The sequence below is a fragment of the Cyprinus carpio genome, chromosome B7, assembly GCF_018340385.1.
Source record: "Cyprinus carpio isolate SPL01 chromosome B7, ASM1834038v1, whole genome shotgun sequence".
In the NCBI taxonomy this organism is placed as follows: Eukaryota; Metazoa; Chordata; class Actinopteri; order Cypriniformes; family Cyprinidae; genus Cyprinus; species Cyprinus carpio.
Genome location: NC_056603.1, coordinates 39,969,248 through 39,992,756, shown reverse-complemented (window position 1 = coordinate 39,992,756; position 23,509 = coordinate 39,969,248). Strand labels below are relative to the sequence as shown.

The following is a 23,509-nucleotide window of genomic DNA, read 5'->3' as shown; positions in this document are numbered from 1 at the left end:
ATAATCAAGTACTTTACATTTGATTTAATGTGTTAGTTAACACATTAAAATAAGTCTACTTCTTTAAAGCCTGACAAAGGACAGACTCTTACGCTGAAAACTGGCAGTTCTTGGCCAGAATAAGAAGCAAAGTGTACCAGACTTTATACTAGCTACAAAGAACTACGCTCAATGGGATAGTTCACCCAAAACTGAAAATTGTCATTATTTACCTCTCCCTCATGTCCTTCCAAACCCATAAGACTTAATGTAGACAAAAATGACACCTGATATAACTGTTCCTCCACTGAAAGTACATTCCACCCACACTTCAGAAAGATGGAATGAAAGTCTTACTGTATGTGTCTGGAACAACTTAATGTTAGTAAATGATGACAGAATTTTAAGTCTTTGGGTGAACTAACCTTTTAAACTATTATGAATTCCAGTATGGTTTTTGCTCATATTTCCAGCAGAATGCGGTGATTTGATACTTTGAAACTGGTGAAAGTGGGAGTTAAGGCTCATGTTGTCCTCTTCAGGAGGATGCTGGAGCGTGTGAAGACAGAGGCCAGCAGCAGCAGACAGGAAGCCCTGAGACTCCAGCAGGAGAATCAGCAGATCCAGGAAGAGCTGGATGTCAACAGAGAGACCCTCTCAGCCCTGCAGACTAAAGTGAGAGCCACTTCACACTCATCCTGCTCATATTTAGAGCTTTAAACGGCAGCATTATTAAACAAAAGTGCTTCACAAAGCCCCCTGTAAGGTCATGATCCAATGTATTGATCTGTATCGATTACTGTGTGCCTGAGGACTGCTTGCATGCATTCTCGTGCGTGTCTGTGGTTTTGTGGAAAGAGCATGACCTCCACGTTTGTGTAAACCTGATGCTCATGATATCCAGCATGATTTGAGAATAATCATCTGACAGTGTTCTTATTTACTATGTCATGCATTTGCTAATTTGATTAGTGACCTAGAAATAGTACTGAATACTTAATATTTCTTATTTATTTTACATATTAAATTTGTTTGTTTTTAAACTCCTTAAAATTCTAAAACTTTCTAGGTTTTTTGGTATTGTTTTTTTTTTTTTTTTTTTTTTTTGGTTTAAATTAGAATTTGAATCCATTATGGCCTCAGACTTTTGCAGACTTCTGTTTAATGGTATGAACTTGGTAAAAATCAGAAATAGTTGGTTTTTTGAAAGAAAAAAATGTCCATCAAATCAATTTGTTTTCAGTTGAATATAATTTCGCAACCTCCAAGTTACGATATATTTTAAATGATGCAAATGTGTACAAATCAGGTAGAAATATGATTTCATTGCTCTTCTCTGCGCTGAAGAGATGTTAGTCTGAAGCAAAGCTGTTCATCTGGTTGTAAATTTACTCTTCTATCTTTAGAAATTTCATAGATCTTATCCAAAAGTCAGTAGCAGTTTCAAATTAATCTCCCTAATCCCAGTTTAATATCTGTCGTGCAGGAGTGTATCTCTAATTTAGCCAGCCATCTGAGTGAATATGTCAGCCGTGGAGTTCACTTCACATCTTTGCAGTTTATCTGTGATGCTCTGCGCTATTAGGAGGTCATATCACGAGGATTAAAATTTGCCTCAATCTTTTGAAGATGAAAAAGTTTAAGGTAAAAAACATACTGCAACTACTCAACATTTGTGTTGCAAAAATGACTATTTCAGAAATCCTTGGAAAAAAAGAATAAATAGCAAAAAATGTAAGCAAAAAATAATAAATAGATGAATAATTTACTTTCCATATATGATATATAAAAGTATGTATATGTACTGAAGCTTATGTAATACAGTGTGTGTGTGTGTGTGTGTGTGTGTGTGTGTGTGTGTGTACTGTAGATGTGTGAACAGGAGAAGCTTCTAAACACACATCAGGAGCGTATTTCTGAGTTGCAGCTCAGCATCCACAGACTGCAGGAAGAAGAAGTGAACAGCCAGACTCAGCTGCAGCTGTGCAGGAGAGAACTGGAGACCAAAGATGAACAAGTACAGACGCACTACCAAGAGGTATGATGGGAACACCACATATTACATAGTCATTAGCTAGTACAAAGAAGTTTAAGTAGTTAATCATTGAACTATGAGTTAGTAGGATCAGAGTTGGCCATACCTGGTTAACCAGTATGGTTTTAAAGGAATAGTTAAAAAATGATGTCTTGTGATATTTTATGGTGGTGTATACTAGTTTAAAGGTTGAGGGCCAGTAAGATTTTATTTTATTTTTTTCATGTTTTTAAAAGAAATAATGTTTTTAAAAAAGTATCTTATGCTCACTACGGCTGCATTTATTTAAACAAAAATACTGTTAAAGGAAATAATGTAAAGTAATGTTACTATTCAAAATAATTGTTTTCTATTGTAATACATTTTAAATTGTACATTATTCCTGCGATGGCCATCCTGAATTTACCTGTCTTCTTCAGTGTCACATGATCCTTCAGAAACAGGGCTATTAACATTAATAAAAGCTAATATATGACCATAAACTGAAATATTAATATTAAATAAATATCAAATATTAAAAACTTTTTTTATTTTAACCTAGCTAGTTATCAAGGTAACATTTTTATTTTTTGTTTAAGTTTCATTACATGTGAAAAAATAATAAAAGTGACAAAAACATAATATAATATAAAATATAAATTCTTCTTCAAGGCTTCTGGAGATTTTTTTATAACAATGTGAAAGTTTTTTTTAATGTATCCTTGCTAAATAAAAGTATTAATTTCTTTCTTCAAAAAAAAAACTTACTGACCCCAAACTTTGAACAGTAGTGTAAGATAAATGTTGCATTTCTTTCTGCTCTTTTCTCAGATGAGCACTCTGCAGGCTAGGGTGTCCAGGCTGAAGCTGGATCTGGAGCAGGAGCAGGAGAGGTGGCGGCGGGGGGTACGAGAGGCAGCCAAGGCTGATCAGAGAGGGCGAGAGCTGAGACTGGAGCTCAGCACAGCACAGGCCTCTCATAAAGAGTATATGGAGCTGGTACGCTCACTTCCACTAACACACAGACACACTGTGAACCATGCCAGCACACTGGAAACAGATATCACCAGTTAGCTGTGTTGTAGCTGGCTGAGTACAGTCGAGAGGTGACGGCCCAGAGGAGTGAGCAGGCCCGTCTGCAGCAGTGCCTGATCCAGCTGACAGAGGAGAGGGAGACTCAGGAGGAGCGAGTCAGACAGATGAGCGCAGATCTACAGAGAGCACACAACGAGACCAGGTGCTCTCAGGAGGAGGTAGGACTGATGCATATGTATATTGGGATTCATTGTTCAGCCTATATTTGTTACCATTTACATGTATTAATTTGGCAAGACGATTTTATCCAAAACAACTTACATTTCATTCAATATACCGTATACTTTTTATTATTAGTTCATGCATTCCCTGGGTACTCGAACCCTTGATCTTGGCTTCGGTTGTCCCATGCTGTACTATTTATGTATTCAGTAACATCAGCTAGAGGAACATCAGCCACTAGATTAATTGCAGCTTTGAAGATGTATATGTATGGTCTTAATTCAGTAAAAAAAAATGTAATATGCAAAATTTGCTCACAAATGCAGTATGTAAAGTAGCAACAAACTTCTTTATTTCAACTTACAGTTTCATACCCATGCGTGCAACATTTGGTGCAAAATTTGCATTTTGTGTTACCCATACTAGTATTTGTTTATTCATTAAAAGTAAAATGCATTATTATTTCCAGAATTAAAATGGAAACATATTCAAGGATATTTTATGTTTTAATCCAATTAGTAAAAAGGAACTTTACATGTCATTTTTCTTAAATGCGTTTAGACTCGCAATTAGGTCATCTGAAATTATTTTTATTATTATTATATTTGTTTTTCATTATTTTTCTTTTTGATTTCAGCAGAACCTTTTTTTTTTATTGCAAATAAATTCCTAAAAATCTGTTCCTCCTATAAAGTGACTGTGTCTTGGATTAAAAAGCTCAGTTCATATGTATTACTTTTACAATGTCTTTATGAGCTTTACTGGTTACTTGGACTTTCAATGGAGTGACAGGAATCTCTCAGATTTCATTACAAATGTCTTAAATTGTGTTTAGAATATATTAAGATTAACCCAAGTCTTATAGGTTTGGAGTGACATGAGGGTGAGTAAATGATGACAGAATTTTGAGTTTTGGGTAAAGTACCTCCTAAAATCACACAGAAATGGTTGACTAATACTAATCCTATTGAAGCCACAAACCCAAACCTACACCTAAAATCTAATTGGTTGATAGGAATGTTCCAGAACCAACAGCGATGTCCATAAGGAAGGGAGTTCTCTGACTTTGGCAAACCCCTCAGTGACACTTTGTCCTGAAGTACCTAAAATATGTGCAAAACTGCAGTGCTTGCGCAGACAGTAGGGCCAGTGTAGTTATTTAAACCATTCACTCTCATTCTTTAAGTGCTGTCAGTGTAACTCTAATTGGTTTTGGATAACCATCCTCATCATTTTATGGTCAGCAAACTCTACAGGATAACAATAAAACTGAAAAATAAAAAATAAAGTGTCTCCACTGTCCAGGGCCTAATGTATACATACACAGACTCACGCATACACCCCGGTCGGACTGCAGAAATAATGATTATGCACGTGTGTTGTGCATCGGTTGTCTGTTTTCAGCTCTGGCTTTTAAAAATAATTGCTGTTGGTGCTGCAGCCGTATCAGAGGAAGGCCAGTAATGATTCTCGCCAGTCGTGTGGAACGCGGCATGCGGGGAAGCGGGCGGAGACAGACGCCAGAATAAAGGCGGCTATCATTTCTGTGTGTGTGTTTGTCTGCCTGGCACATAATTATGGTTGCATAAGGTTGTGTATTCATATGGTGTTTGTGTGTGTGTGTGTGTGTGTGTGTGTGTGTGTGTGTGTGTGTGTGTGTGTGTGCAAGGTGCTATGATTACAGCAAGCATGTGTGCAAATATACTCCGGCCCCCGTCTATAAATCAGGTGTGAATTGAAGAAACTGATGAGTCGAGAATCTCATTTGAGTGTGTGTGTGGGATCACAGAGGGATTAGAGTTGGATATAAAGCTGCACAGGTGTCTGAGACTACCTCATAACCCGCTCACACACACACACACACGCACGCAGCATTTTAATTGTCTTTCTCCTTTTCTTCACCACTTTTATTGGCTCTCCGCTGCAGTGTGTGCGCTCTGGGTAAAGGTCACTGTGCTCCACCATCTTACTCACTGACAGCGTTACTAGCCATGAAACTAGTCTGCCTTTTAATTTAAGCTGAATTATATATGTGTGTGCGTGTGTGTGTGTGTGTGTGTGTGTGTGTGTGTGTGTGTGTGTGTGTGTGTGTGTAATTTTATCTCAGCTTGTAACATTTCAAATTACCATTTAGTTTACTTTAAGATTTAATTTAGCTTAAAAGGGGTAGTTCCCCCAAAAATTCTGTCATTAATTACTCACCCTCATGTCGTTCCAAAATCATAAGACGTTCGCTCATCTTCGAACTGAAAATAAGACATTTTTGATGTAATCCGAGAGCTTTGACCCTTTCTGAATGTTAATTTTTTGGGTGAACTATCCCTGAACTATAGTAAATATACTAAAACTAAATGTTTTAAACTAAAAACTAAAACATGATAAATAACTATATAGACATACTTTTAAAAACAAAAACTCCACCAAATTACTAAAATGAAAATGGAAAATATCAAAATAAAATATAATTCAAAATATTAACAAAAACTATAATAGTATATCAATAATACTTAACACTGATACACACAAAAGTTTTGAAAGTATCTGTTAATTTTAATAATACCTGTGATGTCAAAGTTGAATTTCCATCATCATTCATTACTCCAGTCTTCAGTGTCACATGGTCCTTCAGAAATCAATCTAATATACTGATTTTCTGCCCAAGAAACATTTTATTATCATATTGAAAATGGTTGTGCTGCTTAATATTTTTGTGGAAAACATGATATTTAGGATTCTTTGATGAATAGAAAGTTATATATATATATTTTTTTTTTTTAAATACATTATAAATCATTTTATCAATTTAATCTATCAATGCTTAGTAGTTTCTTCAGACAAACCAGTCAATTCAAAGGTAAAAAGCTTATTACAGGCACCCTTGCCCCAAAATCAGGTCAATTAACTAGGAAGTGAACATAATAAAAGCTATTGTGTCATTATAGTATCTGCATATTAGGCATTATTTGAGATTTTAACATCAAAATCACAAACTTGGCCTTTAATTGGGACTGATTTCTGTCCCTTCAGGCCCGGGTGTGTGAGGGGCGACTGGCGGAGCTGCACACCCAGCTGACACGCTCACAGCAGTGGGCACAGCAGCAGATGACGGCCCTGCAGGCCAGAGACGAGGAAGTGCTCACACTTAAGATGGACATGGCCTCTCTCAGAGACAACTACACTGCTAAAGTAGCTCAGGTCAGCCACAGTATCTAACCTCATTTCTATTATTCTGCTGTGTTTCTGTGTTCATGTGTCTCTTCCTGTGCAGGTTGAGGCTTTGCTCTCACAGATGGACGCTGTCAGTCAGAAGTACAGCACAGCTGTGTGTGAGGCCGATGTTCTGCGGCAGTGTTTAGGAGACGCACGGAGTGACAGCTCTCGACTTCACAGGGAAAGCGAGCTAGTCGTGACCAATGTGAACCAGTGGGTGAAGGAGCAAAAGTAAGAATCTTGTCTTCTGCATTCAACACAAATCATCTTTTTGAGAAGTAATCATTCAGTAGCATGAAATTGCATTGCCACAGTACTTTTTTGTAAGTGTAAAAAGCTAAAAACACAGCTGTTGGAATTCTTGATTCTGGTTGGTCGAATACTGCATTCTGCAGACAAATGTTTTTGTATAATGACAACTACATTGTATAATTGATCGTGACAGGCGCCATTATTCTTAAAACTAAAACTATTAAAAATTATTTTTTGGTAATTGAAATAAATCTGAAATAAAATATGTTATAATGGTTAAATATTACATATGTATAATATGTTAAATATTAGATGAAAAAAAAAACATTAAAATAGAAAAAATTAATAATGTTGCCTTAGCAACTAACAGAAAGAAATGTTTATGTTGAAATACTAAAATGACTTAAACTGAAAATAAAAATAAAGCTTGATAGAAATATTCACAAAAACGTCACTATAATTAAAATGAAAACTAAACACATAAAATATCAAATAAACCTGAATCCAAAATATCAATAAACACTATAATAGTATATAAATAATACTAAAATAACACTGGTCACAAGCAACTGATTTATTATATATACTGACAAATATTATTTACTTTTAATATTTTTGCTCAGAAATTGCTAGTAAATTTCACACAAAAAAATGACAAAGAAATGGGAAGTAACACATTGAAATATATTGAAAGTAGAAAGAATTTAGTTTTTTTCTTTGCTTGTTTGTTTTGTAAAACATACTCCAAAAATCTACAGTAAAAATGTATAGTGTAGCTTTGCTAGTTTAATGTGTTTTGTTTCACTCCATCTCTTCTGTCATAACAAAATAATAATTTCAACTCAGTCAGTACTTCATGTCTATTTATGTGTTTATATTTTGTAGATATTTTATATATGTATATATTTATATTATGTATTTTATAAGTAGCTAATTAACAGTCGGTCATCATTGCCAAATAAACACCTTTATACACTTAAAAAAAAAGATTTTGAAATATAGAATTCATTTGAATAAATGAAATATTATTGGAGTACCTTTTTAAAGTGTTTAATTACATTTTTTGTAATTTGTTATGAGATTTACAAGCAATTCATGCGTCAAAACTTTTTCTTTTTTTTCTTTTTTTTTTTTTTGCTGTACCTTCCTTTATCACCCTTTTAGTGTTTATATTGCAATAATGACCGTCTGGCTGAGTAGTGTTTTACCTTTACGTAACATAAAATGTGAGTTTTTACTGCATTACATGTCACAGATCGTATCCCATGTTGCACTGCATAGTTCCTGTTGAAACCAGTATATAGATTTACAAAGTCTAGAAAGTGTCTGGGGTGCATCAGAACTTTTGCATCCACAGAGAGGCAGTGTTATAATAGCTGTATCATTATCATTCAGCTTCATGGTTCATTGTGACAGCAGCTCGCAGCTTCCTCACTGCAGCCCATTATCTCTGCCCCTGCTCCACTCCAGGCACACTAATGAGAAACTGGCACTCAAGATCAAGGACCAGAGCAGGAAGATCATCCACCTGACAGCTGAGAGAGAGTAAGCCCCGCTCACCCTGTCCAAAGCTGTTTCCGCTCCTCTCAGCTTGGAGTGTGTACAAACATGGATTTTAGGTCCAAGTAGCAGTGAATGTGGATGCAAAGATACAGAGAGAGGGTACGCTTGTGTGAAATGGGATTAGGTTGTAATGTTTGCCCTGTCTTCATGCAGTCACCTTCAGGAGAATGTGAAGGGTTTACAGAGAGAAATCAGGATGCTGAAAGCAGAGCTGGAGAAGCAGAGCGACTGAAGGTAACACACTCCAGCGCAAAGCCTCTAGTTGAAAGTTCAAACTGAAGTTTTAACTGACTTTTCAATTATTTAATTAACAAATGTTTAAAGGAAATTAGGGGCACATTAAATGGATCAAAAGCGAGAGTTGTTAATGTTACAAAAGGTTTCTATTCCAAATAAATGCTGTTCTTTTAATTCATCAAAGAATCCTGAAAAAAAAAAACTTATGTTTTCCAAAGTACTTATGTTTTCCAAATATTTAGCAGCAATGTTTTCAACATTGATAATAATCAGAAATGTTTATTGAGCAGCAAGTTATATTATATTAATATATTAGAATGATTTCTGCAGGAAAATCATGTGACACTGAAGACTGGAGTAATGAGGCTGAAAATTCAGCTTTGACATCACAGAAATAAATTACGTTTTAAAATATATTAAAAAGAAAATTGTAATAATTTTTCACAATATTACTATGTTTACTATTTCAGTTTTTGATCAAATAAATGCAGCCTTGATGAGCACAAGAGACTTTAAAAGCATAATTCTAATTTCTGACAAATTTTTATATATAAATTTTATATAAATAAAAGTTTTTTTTTCCACATGATCCTTCAGAAAAAAATAAATTTTTACAAAAAAATCCTATATAAATATTTATATATTAGATTTTATATTGCCTTTGATCTTGTAATTGGTCACTATCTTTGCATTTTAATTTTACGTGGACCTGCTGTGTGTTTTGTCTGACGAATATGAAAGTACAAATAATCCATGTAGCCCTCCAGTGATCTGCATGCATAATAATTATACCTATAACAAAATATTGTTCCAAATCCTTGCCGATTGAGAGAATAGCATGCCACGCTGCAGAAAATATCAACTTTGCAAATATATTTTATGTTAGACACCCTATAAAATGTATATTTCTCTATTATTTTATTATTCTTAATAAAATATTATAAGAATAATATTCTTATCTTATTTGCAACAACTGTTTTTCATGATAACCGCAGCACTCAACTCACAAGTTACAATCGTCATTGAGTGAATATTAACATTCACCTCTGTGGCAAACCTCCAATCTGCAGTATAAACAGGTCTTATATGCAGGTTTTGCCTCAAATCACCTGTCCAGTTTGATCTTTCTTCTTCTCCTCTTATAATTCCTGAATGACCCTGTGCTGGCCATTTCCTATTACACCTCTCCCTGTCTTATTATTTTTTCTCTCTTCCTCTATTCTCTGTTATTCCATACTCATGCATAACATCAGCGAGACCGCCTTTGTTGTGATTAGGTTGGTATTTCTATCAGATGCAGAGAAAAGGTGTCCTATACCCAGAGTTGAAGGTGCGTGTCACCATTAGCCATCTCATTCTGGAGCGCCTGTCCTCTCGCCACGCAATGATCCCGCTCTGTAGGTACAGGCTTATCCTCTGTAATGGGGTCTGATCTGATTCACACTTGTGAAATTGGAAAGGAGAAGTCTAGAGATGATTGGAGAACTTTTGGCATAGTAGCGGCCGAGGGCTGGAGCCCAATCATTGGGGCGTTGTTGACCATGCTGATGGGGTGAATCCATTCTCCTCCTGTTTGTTCTGAAGGTTCAGGACCTGCTCCACATGCCACCTTATTGATGAAGGAGAAGGAGCAGGAGAGTCAGAGACCTGATCAGGCCTGACTTCATGGAGTTATAGTAATTCAGAAGTTTTATTCAAAGAAAAGCCAAAAAGCCAGTGAAGCGTATGGTATTATTAACACAGAAAGTCTTGATTAATAATGCATAGTGCATTTTTTAAGAAACGGTTCACCCAAAATTAAAAAATTCTGTTATCATTTAGTTTACCAAACCTCTGTGAGTTTATTTCTTTCTTGGAACACAAACTGTTCCTCAAAGTTATAATGGCTACTGACGACTTGGAATGTATTATCATACAGTATGTTACAGCAACAAAGCTGCTTTACTGCTAATATTAATATTTGAAAAAAAAAATTGTCACCTATTCAAAAACACGTGGCCCAACTAACATGCAAATATATATGCCACACACACCATATGACATTAATACAGAGAATATTTTATTTTTCATTTTAGTTTGAGTAATTTTGTTTTTGTTTTTATTTTTCATTTTTAGTAATTGGTTTTTATATTTCTATTTAGCTTTTTTTTTTTTTTTTTTTTTTTTAAGTATTCTTAGTACTTCAACTTATTTTATATCAGGTAATTGTCAAGGTAGTATTTCTAATTTTAAAGGGATACTCCACCCCAAAATGAAAATTTTGTCATTAACCCTCTGGAGTCGATTAACGCGTATACGCGTTATGAGGCATTTTCTCCTGATAACCCCAAAAAGAACTTAAATTACACTTACAGTTTTGATCGTACAGATAAGAGCAATACATCAATCGAATCTGTAAAGGGTCTACTTTTTTTTGTATACAGACATAATAACAACAAAACTTTATAAAACACTTATAAAATAAAGATAACAAACAAGGAGTGCTGTCTGCAGCCTTTGTCTGCGCTGATCTTCATTTACAAACGCGTCATTAAAATGAACTGTAACTCAGTGAATACTCAACGAAGAGACATGAGAGAGATATCTATAGAAAGCTTGACATGTCCACTTTTAATAACTAAACACAGTGCTACCGAAAACAAATATTCTGTGATAAAGTAATCCATATGAAAACAACGCGATGTCCGTTTTTCACGTCTCCCTTCATTATCTGATAATGCGATCACGCCCCGCGCCGAGCGCGCTTTTGAGATTATAATGTTTCACTGAAGCGCGCTGCTTGAATACGCCCACACAACAGAAGACAACGCAGTGAGATTGTTCTTCAAGTTTTTTTATTTTACTGTTTGCTTCGCGATGAGAGGAATAAGACATAATTCACCCCAAAAGAGATGTGATGTGGTTGAGGATTTGAGATTTGGATTTCCTCAGAAAAAAAGAATGAAGCACTTTATCCAGCAGAGATCATAAACATGAGTAAGCCTCTTTTTATTTTATTTATATACTTGTACTAGTTTTCACATAACGTGTAAACATTTTACTAGTTAGACTTTTTCCAAATACTTTTTCCAAACTATAATTCCTGACTAAAATGTATATCATCAAGTGAAATATTATGAAGTTTCAATAACAATATACACTACTATACCATTCAAAAGCTTGATGTAAATAATATAAATGTAACAAATAAATGTAACTGTAACAAATGTAACAAACAATGCTGTTCTTTCAATTTATCCCCCCTAAAAAAAACGCTCTTCTGTGTCAGCCGCACCACAAGGATACATTTTCTACATGTATTTACACTTTGTTGTGAAAGAAAACACAGAAGAGCGTACGCTGCCTGCGTTCAGCTCATAATCTCCAAAATGGCGCTACGGTGATGTGAAGAGACACAGAGGAGACAAATTTTTGAATAAAGTCATTATTTTTGTTTTCTTCGCGTACAAAAAGTATTGTCGTCGCTTCATAACATTACGGTTGAATCACTGATGGCAGATGGACTATTCCGATGATGCTTTTCATACTTTAAAATTAGAAATACTACCTTGACAATTACCTGATATAAAATAAGTTGAAGTACTAAGAATACTGTACTTTAAAAAAAAAAAGCTAAATAGAAATATATAAACCAACTACTAAAAATAAAAAAGCACAAAACAAAATTACTCAAACTAAAATTTAAATGAAATTTTTGTTTTGGTAAATAAAAAAAACACCTTAAAAAAAATCACGAAAAACCAACAAATCTTTAAAAACTACACAACTCATGCATTCTAACCCAACAATAACAAAATTTTCATTTTGGGCTGGAGCAACCCTTTAAGTTTTTTTTTTTTTTTTTTTAATCCAACATATTAATCTTTTCTTTTATTTCAGAATTATTGCAATTAACAAAAATGTGTTGCTTAACTCTATACATCTGATTTCTAAGAGCTTGGCATATGAACCACTTTTACTGCTTTTATTATGGTGTTTGTTTGCATATTCATTCCCTTTCATTATATTGAAAGAAAGGGCCTGAAGTTTCTTTAAAAAAACAAACATGTTTTGTGTTTCACTGAAAAAAAGTTGTACAGGTCTGTAAAAACGTGAGGGTGAGCAAATAATGATGATTATTGATTACACTGCACGTGTACATTTTTGTTGGTAGATGTGAAACCAGTAGAAAGGACAAACAACATCCACACTGCCCAACCAAACCAAAGTAAAGCTCAGCTAATGTTCTTCTAGGACACCCCAAGTACCTTCAGGACAGAGTAAATACAAATAAATAGATAGGAGAGGAAATGGCTTGTAGGCTTGTGGTTTATTTATGGCAGGCAGGGCTTCTTCTGCATGCATGGATTCCCAGCTTTCATTAAGTGTCATTACTAGAGCTCTTAGGCCAAGTGTGGCCTTACAAATCTGCTGAGACCTGACATACAGCCCGATTCGAGGCAGCATGTATATGGATGGACTCTTCCAAGAAGAAGGGGCTTGATCCTTTGAATGAGTAGATTCAGCTGTTAAATACAGTACAGTATGACCGCTTGATTTGTTGTGATAAATAACTTATAACAGCCTCAGTCGTTCCATCAGAAAGCGATGGTCGTGTTTGTACCACTGCGGAGGAGGGCATATATGGTCGCATTTAATGGTCGCGCTCTTAAGCTTTTTTTTTTTTTAACTAATGTACAGATTTTAGAAGAGAAATAAAACAGAGATGCTTTTACAAGACATGCTTTCCGCCCAAACCTTGCTATTCATTAGCAATTTCCACTTTCCAGTTGACTTCTTGCAGCGTCCCCTGATTGATGGAAAGCCTGCCATGTTTATTTGGATATCAGGGAATGAAATATTCATATTGTACGCTTTTCCAAGCAGAAGTTATCTGGGTGCAGCGTAAATGGTACTTGGGATTAGATTTTTCACAGCAGATGGCCAGTTTGGTTATTAAAGAGAAAAAAAGGAGGGGGTTACAGGGAAGCTGCCATCTTCTGGGGAGGCAATCTATTTCTTTTCACGCAGACTTGGAGCGGCTGCATAGCCCTCTTAATGCACTGGGAGCAAAAGTGCTTTGGTCCGCAACCTTTCACGCCTTCCTCTCCCTTTTATATGATTGAATACTTAATAACTTTGACTTTGCTTTGAAAGCCTGCGCCATGGGGCCTGTTCGGTTGGCTCGTGGTGAGGCTGGTGTACCTGAGTGTTTGTCTGCTGCTAACTGCCCTCATTACCAGCTGTCTGTCAGCCTCTTGCTCACAGCTCATCAGGCATCATGTGCATCTTCTGGACATCATCTCGCAGTCTTTATCTTAATATCAGTCTGACTTTTAGGCTGTTTTCTCTCTTATGATGTGTTTTTTGTCTCTTATGATAGTTGCTTGTCACATCGCTCAATGTGACCAGGGTAGGATCTTGGTTAAAAGCCTATGCAAACTGTGCAACATTATTTATTTATTTATTTTTATGTCAGGCTGTGTAATAGATTGGTCATAACTGACAGTGTTTACTGGGGATCAATCGCATCATATGCTCACTGACTTGCAAAAATATAAATGGTACTTTGCATGCTAGAAATTAGTGAAATTTGACGGTATGTTTGCATGACAACAGTTTTACTAAAAAAAGTTTTTCCTTTGCGTTTTTTAAAAGTTTCACATACAGATGACAGCATTGTCTAAAATGATCCCTGTTCACACAGATCCACAAACTGAACTACTGGATACACAACAACAACAGTCCCACATTGACAAGCGTTTGTGTGAGGAGGTTTAGAGGTACTTGCAACTCTGGTTTAAAAGAGTAAAAGGCATTTTTGTAGCTCATAACTTCTGGAGAGAAGTAGTGCAGACACTGGACAGACTTTTCAGTTTCCGTGTGCTGTCTGATGGTCTTCGCACATGTTATCAAATGGAGTGTACTTTGAAAGGTTGTGTGTTTTGCTATGTTTGTATATGCTTGTGTAAGTGCTTGTGTCAAAACCGAAGTGGTCAAAAGCTGCCCAGTAATGAAAGAAATCTTTTACAATTATTTTACCAGTTTGTCTCAAGTGCAACAAATGTGGCCACTTTACACAAAGCTTTTGTTCAATATCTTTATCCAAACCTGACATCACCACTAGTCTCTTTTCACATTGTACCTTTGATTCCAAACTCCAGTGTGTTATTTAAGTATGCACTCTATTATTTAGTTTTGTAATACATTTCCTCAACGCATGTCTATCTTTTATATTTACTTATATAATATAAACGTATTGATGGGTTTTAGGATGGATATGCATGTACATGACACATGTCCAAAAATGTATTACACGTACATAAATGCACATACAGTAGATATATTTGTTTATATATAATATTGTTCCAGTTTGTATTGAAATGTGGTGAAAAGCTGTGGTGTGAAATTGTCCTTAATGAAGCCCTATCTATTCCACCATAAGTGCTGTGGTTGTAGGCTTTTTATTCATGTCGCCTGACTCTCTGTGCATGCTGAAAGGCTGTGAGGTCAGCTGTACGTATACGATGAGCATCCGTGTAAGTGGTGAAAGACTGCCTTACGATGAAAGAAATCTTACAATTCGCAAAGTTTGTCTCAAACGCAACAAATGCTGCCAAAATCATACACTTTACAAGCCAACAATCCTGATATTACCTCTGTCCCCACTAGTCACTTTTCACATGTACCTTTGATTCCATACCCTAGTATGCTGCCGTCATCAACCGTAACTTTTCTACCATTTTTATTCAAGTTTTTGTCACTTTGAATTCAGCACCAAATCTTTAAACACATGAAACAGCACTTGCATTAGTAGTTCACTTCTGTTACTTGCGTACGGATTATGTTCCTACTAGAGCTGTGTGGTTCACAGTGAGTAGGAACCAGTGATTAATCACGATTAATCGCATCCAAAAAAAAAAAATTGGTTTACATAATATATGTGTGTGTACTCTGTAAATTTATCATGTATATACAGTATAAATACACACACATGCATGTATACATTTCAGAAAAATGTTATGTTCATATATTATATATATTTATATATAATATAAATTAAATGAATATGTAAATACATGTACATATTTTTAAAATATATACTCTATGTGTGTGTATTTATAAACACATAATAAATATACACAGTACATATATTATGTAAACAAAAACATTTATTTTGGATGTGATTAATCGCGATAAATCACTGGTTCCTACTCACTGTGAACCACACCTGAGTTCAAGAAAATTGAACCCCAGACCATCTTTTGAAGAGAACTCGTTTGCTGTTTATAAGAAAATGAACCGGACTCTGACGTCAAATGGCACCAAAAACTGTGGTGTGAAAGTGTCCTTAATGAAGCGCTGTCTATTCCACTGTAAGTGCTGTGGTTGTAGGCTCTTTATTCAGGCAGCAACTGTCTCTCTCTCTCTCTCCCTCCATCCCCCTTTCCCTGACACGCACAGAGCTCATTAGCACATGGCGTGCTCGCAGCCCTCGCCGAATGTGACCCTGCCTAATTGTGCAGCAGGTTCATTTGCTCTCCCAGCGTGATGTAGTGATTGCTTATTTGTTCTCCTCAGGGCTTCTCTCGCACATTAAAATGATTGACTCATTTCATTCAGGGTACATTTACCGAGCTTTATTTGATAAGCTCATGCCCAAGGTACCCACATCCATCTTATTCTCATGCTCAAAAGTTATAATGTCTACCACTGTGGATTATTATTCATACAGCTGATTGTTTCCCCGGTTAATTATCTGAGTTTGAATAATTTTGCATGCGCAAGCCTGTTTATCCTTCCGGAATTAAGCAGCACAAAAGGTCTCGCATTAGCCATGCCGCTGAAGTTGCCGATGAGCCCATTGTATATGCTAAGCTCTCTGAGGCAGACAGTGAAGAGTTCGGGGAATACGAGGAACGGCGATTTTTCTCTTTAAATAAAGGGTGAAATTTGCATGCAGCCACAGAGACCCGGTGCGAAAAAAAAAAAGAGAGATACATATTTGGCTAATAAGCTGGATTTGTTTTCCACAGAGAGCGTAAGGCTCGACTAAAAACCTTGATGAACTGTTCAAGAATGAGAGTGCTCATTATATTATATGTATATTCGTCTGTAGCCTTTGACCTTTCAGCTTCCGTGCTCAAGACCTTCAATGCTCTCAGAAATCAAAAGCAGAGGTAGAAAGAAGCCAGTCAAAAAAGAGAAAGAGAGAGATGCAGCTAGAATAGAATATTTATCCGCCAATGTCATGTGTGAGAGTGTAATCATGATGGACATGTCTGGAAATAATGGTTGTTTAGTTAATTGGAGGAGCCCATTGAAGCAGTAATAGCCTTGTTTATGAGGTGGCTGTAATAAAATTGCATGTTGTTTGTTCTTACAGTGAAGAATGAGGCAGAGGAAGAAGAAAGCACTTCCTGACCACCAGCAGCACAAGTCTGTGCCAGTCAGTGCCTGATCGACGTGGATGGCTATAGAACTGTGTTCTGCAAACAAACTCACTCTTAAATCCTTTCTTCATCACTGACTCGATGAGTTCTAGAAAAAATGTGATTATCAAATGATGACTGATAATGACCTTAAGACAGATAATTGTCCAAAATTAGACAGTCAAATCAGTTTGCCGACTTCTGTCCGTCAAACTCACTGAATCGTCTGTCATACAATCTAATATCTGTCTACTATTTGGCAAATTCCCAGCTTTATGGTAAAAATGATGGTCTTATTATGGTGCATGTACTTCAGATATCAGGTATGCTGAGAGGCTAGTGAATGGAGTTTTGTTTGTTCCATTCCTGAAAGCAGTCTTTAGTCTCGAAAAAGGACTAAACTTCTGAATGATCGTCAAAAAGTGAAACATCTCTGTGTTTGCACAAAGGAAAGGAGTAGTAGAATACAGTGTGATAAATGTTTAAAAAAGGAGAATCATTGTGTTCCTGGTTGTAAAAAATACTGGTTTACTTTGGATGTTTTTACTTGAAATTGTGTGAATATTTCTCTGTTATGGTCTTTAACATGCTCACATAGTTTCGACACTCTGAAGTGTTGTAGAATGTGGATGCAAAATTTATATTACGATTCTGATATTTGACACAAATTTCATGGTTAAAGGCAGGCGCACAGACCCAAAATAGTTCATGCATATGATTTTTTTTTAAAAATCTTTTTGTTGTTAATGCCATGCCCTACTGTTTAAGCTTCAGAAAAGCGCACACACAAAATCAAACTTTAAAATTTGGGGGGATTAAATACTGTTTATAATGTTCACATTTTGTGAAACATAGATGTTTTAAAAATAGTCGTTAAAAACATTTTGTAATGTGTAAAAAAAAAAAAAAAATAAATAAATTTTTAATTTGATACATTTTATTAGTTAATTTTTTAGTTTTATAGTTTATACCTGTTTTATTTTTTTATTTTAGTGATGTGATTTTTGGTTAATTGTATTGAATTCATTTAAGATCAGTTGACTCTGAACATAACGATTACATCCAGAATATTAACATAATACAAGAGATAAATAGCACTCGGCATTCATTCATTTTTCATTAAATACAAAGACCACATATATGCAGCTAAAATTAGCTTTAATTTAAGAAAAACACAAACAAAAAAAATGCACTTGTCCTGTTTGCATCTGCAGAAAGTGTCCATTACATAATTTTCCTATTTATAAATGTCAATATTTTTGTCAACGGTCTGACTTCTTCACACTTATCTAGATTTTCCTTTGTAATTTCACTATTTTTTCATCTTCTACAATTAGCATTTCAGTTTAATAACCTGATACAAAAGCCTGTGCTCTCTGTTTTTCTGCACAATGATTTGAGGTAATTTATTCCAAAATCATCAGGTACATCATTCGCATATACATCACCGACTCACATTGTCAAGTCTTAAGTATCTAAGCATCTGATGCCCCTCATGTTCATTTATATTCTGACATCAGCTGCTGATTTATTTTTGTCTTTCAAATCAAATTTGTTGACGTGCAATACTTCATTTTAATGAACATTCTACTGTGAATTTTGTGCCTAGTTTACAGAGATGAATGAGAGTGTGAATTCTAATGGCAAGTAAAGTTTCAATGCTGCTTCTGTCATAGTTTGTGGTTTAAAAAAGTTAAAGGTAATGCTTGTATTTGTACATTAATCAATCATGTTATAATGCCTAATATGACTGATAGCCTAATACCTAACATTTTAATGGATTTTACGTTGAAGGCAATGAAAAGATTTCAGTGATGTTGTATCGTTAGTATGCATTACAACATAAATAGCACTGTTAAATTATTAAATAATGTCATGCCTTATTCACTATGTCATCATGCAAAACAAATCAGTCAATAAATGTGATGCATGTTTGTATTTGGCAGCTTTTTTAACTAGTCAGGATTAAAGGAAAGCATTTCAGTGGATGACTGGAAGACAGCAGCAAACTATCTATCTCCCTTTAGTGTCAAGTGCATGCTTTAATTTTTCTATTTCAGATCACGATGCTATTAAGAATAAAATCCTGCTTGAGTTGCTCTGATAGTTGTGCTTGCATGTGCATGTGGAGAGGGCTTGTTTGAAGTGTTCTGAGTCAATGAGAGTTGAACCCCAAGTGACAAGCTGTGAAATCAATAGACAACAGTCAATATCTAACACTTGAGGTGCCTGTTGAAAAAAAGGATGCCAATAATTGTTATTAATCCTCCGACTTTCCCAGAGCACTGTTTAAGGCCAATTCTAGTGAAACAGACTTCTCAAACACAATGGTGCCCTGTAGCTACGCAACCATAATTACATGCAAAACAAGGTTGTGATTATGTTGTAAATAATGAGGAAGGACTGTGAACAATAGCGTAAATAATAAGTGGGTCATATGCATTTGTGTAGTGCTGTTGATCTTCACACATCTCATTTTCAAGCTCAGCTATGAGTGGGTTGTGTTCCAAGAAAGGCAATAAGGCAACTTTATTCATGCCACATTATAGACAAATCATCTGTGATTATTAAAATTAGTTAACAAGCAACATAATTAAAAAAAAATAAGGGATGAAGGTACTTTATTAATAACATCCTGATTTAAACTATTTTATGCAATATATGATTTGTCAACAGCAATAAAATGTTTTTTATCATTCCGCTTGTAGGTAAACTATCCTCTTAAGACCTGAGAAAAAAATGTCAGAATTGTGAGATAAAACGTCGCAATTACATTTTTTTTTTTTTTTTTTTTTTTCAGTGGCGGAAATGGGGTTCCATAGTAAACTGTATAAAAGACTACTGGAGTACATTTTACAAGAAAATATTATTTCAGTCTTTCTACTTGAACTTTAATTTAGCGTTACCATTTCTTTGTAATATTTGTAGACTTTACTAGCAAATTTTCTTTCTGAGTTAAAAGGGAAATCCTACAGTGTGTTTTATAGTGACTGAAAACAGTAGCCTAAATGAAATGAAAGTAGTACTGTAGTGTCCAAATTCACAGTATTTGTAAAATAAGAATCTGCATGACCTCTTTCCACCGAGATTCTTAAGTTCGCATCAAAGGACACTTTACTAAGCAAAGCTCTGATTCATATAACATACTTTTTAATGATCGTAAGGTAAGTAATTCTACAAAACATACTTAGTGTCATTTTGGACAGCATGATGTCAGTAGTGAGGATTTTTGAATCATTCACTCCTGTTCCACTTCATTCAAGACAACTTTCTTTAAAACTGTTTTCGCTGGTGGAGTAGACAAAACAGACAAAGTGGCAATATTGTGTCTAAAAAAAAAACATTCACGTTTATTGTATAAAACATGACTCTGGCAGAGCTGTCACGAATTGCAGCATTGTTGATATTAAAAGCTACTGTAACATGAAATAATGGTCAGAAATGATTTATTTTAAATGGGACAGTTTATTGAACATTTCAACAAAATCTATTTTAAAATACTACATATCCATATGGTGTAGAAGAACATTGAGCTCATACTCAATTTTTATTCAGAGGCCTCAAAAGAGCAAATATATGTCATTTAGTTATGTTATTCATCTGGCAAAAAGTTGGGTGAAATTTTCTACATTTTGACATGACCTGAAGTGTGGATGTTTTTAGAATGATACTAAAAGGCCTTTTACTTTTTTATAAACCATCATTTAGATGACAGAAGGCATGTGGAAGATTGGTCACAATAGTTTTATATAGATAGATAGATAGATAGATAGATAGATAGATAGATAGATAGATAGATAGATAGATAGATAGATAGATAGATATTTGATTATGTTGATAATTTAGATGCCTTTAGTAATTCATGCATCAAATATGACAGAGGCTTTATAGTGTTAAACACATGACAGGAAAGATGTAGTGAATGTAGGAATGACCATTCTGGATCCTATTGCTATTTTCAATAGTCTCTTGTGTGAGTTATCTGAGAGCACCTGAATGGTTTCAGACATTAGGCTTTATAATGACAGTAGACGCAGTCAGTTCCCGTTGAAAGCTGAAATAGAGACTCACTCTTTATTGCTTTTCTCTTTGTTGACAATGACAAATACATGACATGATCCCTCCCTCTTCAGTCACCCTAAATCTCAGAGTGGAGCAGAGGGCATAAAATGAACGCGCTTCAAGACCCAAAGCATCTTGGGATCCCCGAGCTCATCTGTGAGGTGAGGTTTTACTCTTAAGCCACCGGCTCCTATTCACACTGACACCAAGGCCATTATAATTCCCTCCATCATCACGAAGACCTTCAGCGGAAATCTCTTGTAAAGATGACTGCTGGCACTGCCATTCAGGAAGAGGATTTTCAAATGTCAGCCAATATCAGAGATTTGCCTCATTAAAGAGGGTTGAGGGGGGCTTCTCCCCAAGACCATTATTAGAGGGAAGAGTTCAGGGGAAATATAATGTATAGTGGTCTGTCTATTATTTCATTTTGCTAAAAGCACTAAAAACTCTTCAGGTGAATAAGAGTAAAACATTAAACTAATAGATATGACCATAATTTCCCCAGTTGATTAGTCACAGTACATTAAGACAGCTGTTTGTATTGCAAGTTTTCTGAAATGTTGTGTTTAAATATGCAAATGGGGCTTATCTAATTATATATGCACAAATTTGCATACATTCTGAGAACAGAAATGTGAACACCAGGACTTACTTTCTTGCAATTCTTTTTTCTCTGAATTCTGATATATGTTGTTTCTGCCATGGAGATAAATATGTAAAATGTAAAAAATATAAAATTGTGACTTTTCATCTCACAATTCTGACTTTTATTTTGTAATTGCAAATTTATATCTCACAATTTAGTTTATATTTTGCAGTTGTGCCTTTTTTTCTCTGCATTCTGAAATATTTTGTTTCTGCCATGGAAATATATATATATATTTATATTTATATATAAAATTAAAAAAATATAAAATTTTGACTTTTCATCTTCACAATATTTTGCAGTTCTTACTTTTTTTCTTTTTTTTTTTTTTTAGAATTCTTGCAGTTCTGAGTCAGAATTGCTAGAAATAAAGTAAAAATTCTGAGAAAATAAAATGGCCAAACTGCAATATATAAACTTTTTCTCCAGTTTACATCTCGCAATTCTGATCTTTTTTTCCTATGAATTCTGAGGATTTTTTGTGTCTGTCATAGAATCTTTTCTTTTTCTTTTAAGTTAAGAAATATTATTATATATTTTTTTTTACTTTTACTTTTTTCTGGCAACTGCAAATTTATCTTACAATTCTTAATTTATATTATTTATTTTTTTCTCAGAATTGCAAGAAAGAAATCTGAATTGTGAGATAAAAAGTGGCTGAAACAAGCATCCATCAATTTAAAGCACAATGCAGGAGAAAAAGACTCGTTTTGAGAAAATTGCCTGTAACGATATGCATTGTAATTAAAATGTACAGACGCAAATATATAAAGTGTAATAAACTCTTAAATGTGTGTTTTGGAAGTTTTCTTTGCACTAGTTTGAAAGAAGTCCAGTTATGGAAGCCAAATAGCTCAAAACCTCAAAATTGACCAGGGTCTGAAAATGGTTGTGCCATTAGTGTCTTGCCATAAAACACACTTTATCATCAGACCGCAGGTAATCAGTTAACATCATGTAACATATAACCTATTACACCCCTCTTGTGATGTTCATGAAAATGCCTTGCAAAATGAAGAAAACAAACACTCAGCGAAGAAGGGTCATCAATCATAATTATAATCAGAGTGTGTTACCTCACCTCTGGCTGATGGACGTCTGATTAAATGTCCCCTGGCTGTGGTGAATAATTGAATTCTGGGATATCTGTCTGGTGAGCTCATGCTAATAGTGATACAGAGTTGATCTCTCGGCTTCTGTTTGAGCTCACCAGGTATTTTACTGAACTCTGTTTTTTGTTTCTTTCCAAATACATCTGATATTCCAGAGATTAACAGTAAAATAACTCGTTATGGCACCTGAAATGAATTTTTGATCAAAGGGTAGCAGCAAATCTTATGAAACCATGTTTATGAGGCTCCAGTCCACTGCTGTGTCCAGATCAGCCCTCCAGGTGTCAGAGTTTTCACTGGCCAAAGTAAAAGTGAAGGAGAGTTATGAGCTGGTCTTACTCCATTGCAACAATGAACAAAGCTTATCATTTTAACTAGTCCTGTGTTGGTCCTGGAGTTTCCCAGCATTGCTCATTTTGGATTGTGACTTCAGCAGGAGTGTCAAAAGCTGCTCCTGTAGGAGTTTAACACCAACACTCCTGCCTGTAATTGAAGCAATCCTGACGACCTTCAGCAGAAATATCTTTTGTGTTTAATTAGGGTTGAAGCTCAAGTCTGCAGAAATGTGGGGCTCCAGCTGAAGGACTGACACCCCTGTCTTAGAGTTACTGTGAAGCTGATGTTTTAAATCAGGGAGCCATCCAAAATGTGCCATATACTGGGTCGGGAGTCACTGGATGTTACATTGCAAATACTTTTTTTATTCCCTATCCTATTCCTACCACTGAAATTAGTAACACTTAAATTTTCAGTATCATATGTG

The 23,509-nt window shown here is 35.2% G+C and overlaps 1 protein-coding gene across 2 annotated transcripts in view; it reads left to right on the top strand.

Moving 5' to 3' along the window:
* Positions 1-19,469, top strand: part of LOC109053859 (trichohyalin-like) — a 227,183-nt gene extending 207,714 nt beyond the window's left edge. For both annotated transcript variants that reach the window (XM_042728648.1, XM_042728646.1), the window contains exons 24-32: positions 522-654; positions 1,850-2,017; positions 2,825-2,992; positions 3,079-3,246; positions 6,278-6,445; positions 6,519-6,691; positions 8,183-8,257; positions 8,429-8,509; positions 16,878-19,469. In XM_042728648.1, the coding sequence (XP_042584582.1) occupies positions 522-654; positions 1,850-2,017; positions 2,825-2,992; positions 3,079-3,246; positions 6,278-6,445; positions 6,519-6,691; positions 8,183-8,257; positions 8,429-8,507 (1,132 nt within the window). In that variant the 3' untranslated portion in view covers positions 8,508-8,509; positions 16,878-19,469. The remainder of the gene's footprint in view (positions 1-521; positions 655-1,849; positions 2,018-2,824; positions 2,993-3,078; positions 3,247-6,277; positions 6,446-6,518; positions 6,692-8,182; positions 8,258-8,428; positions 8,510-16,877) is intronic.
* The last annotated feature ends 4,040 nt before the right edge of the window (positions 19,470-23,509 follow it).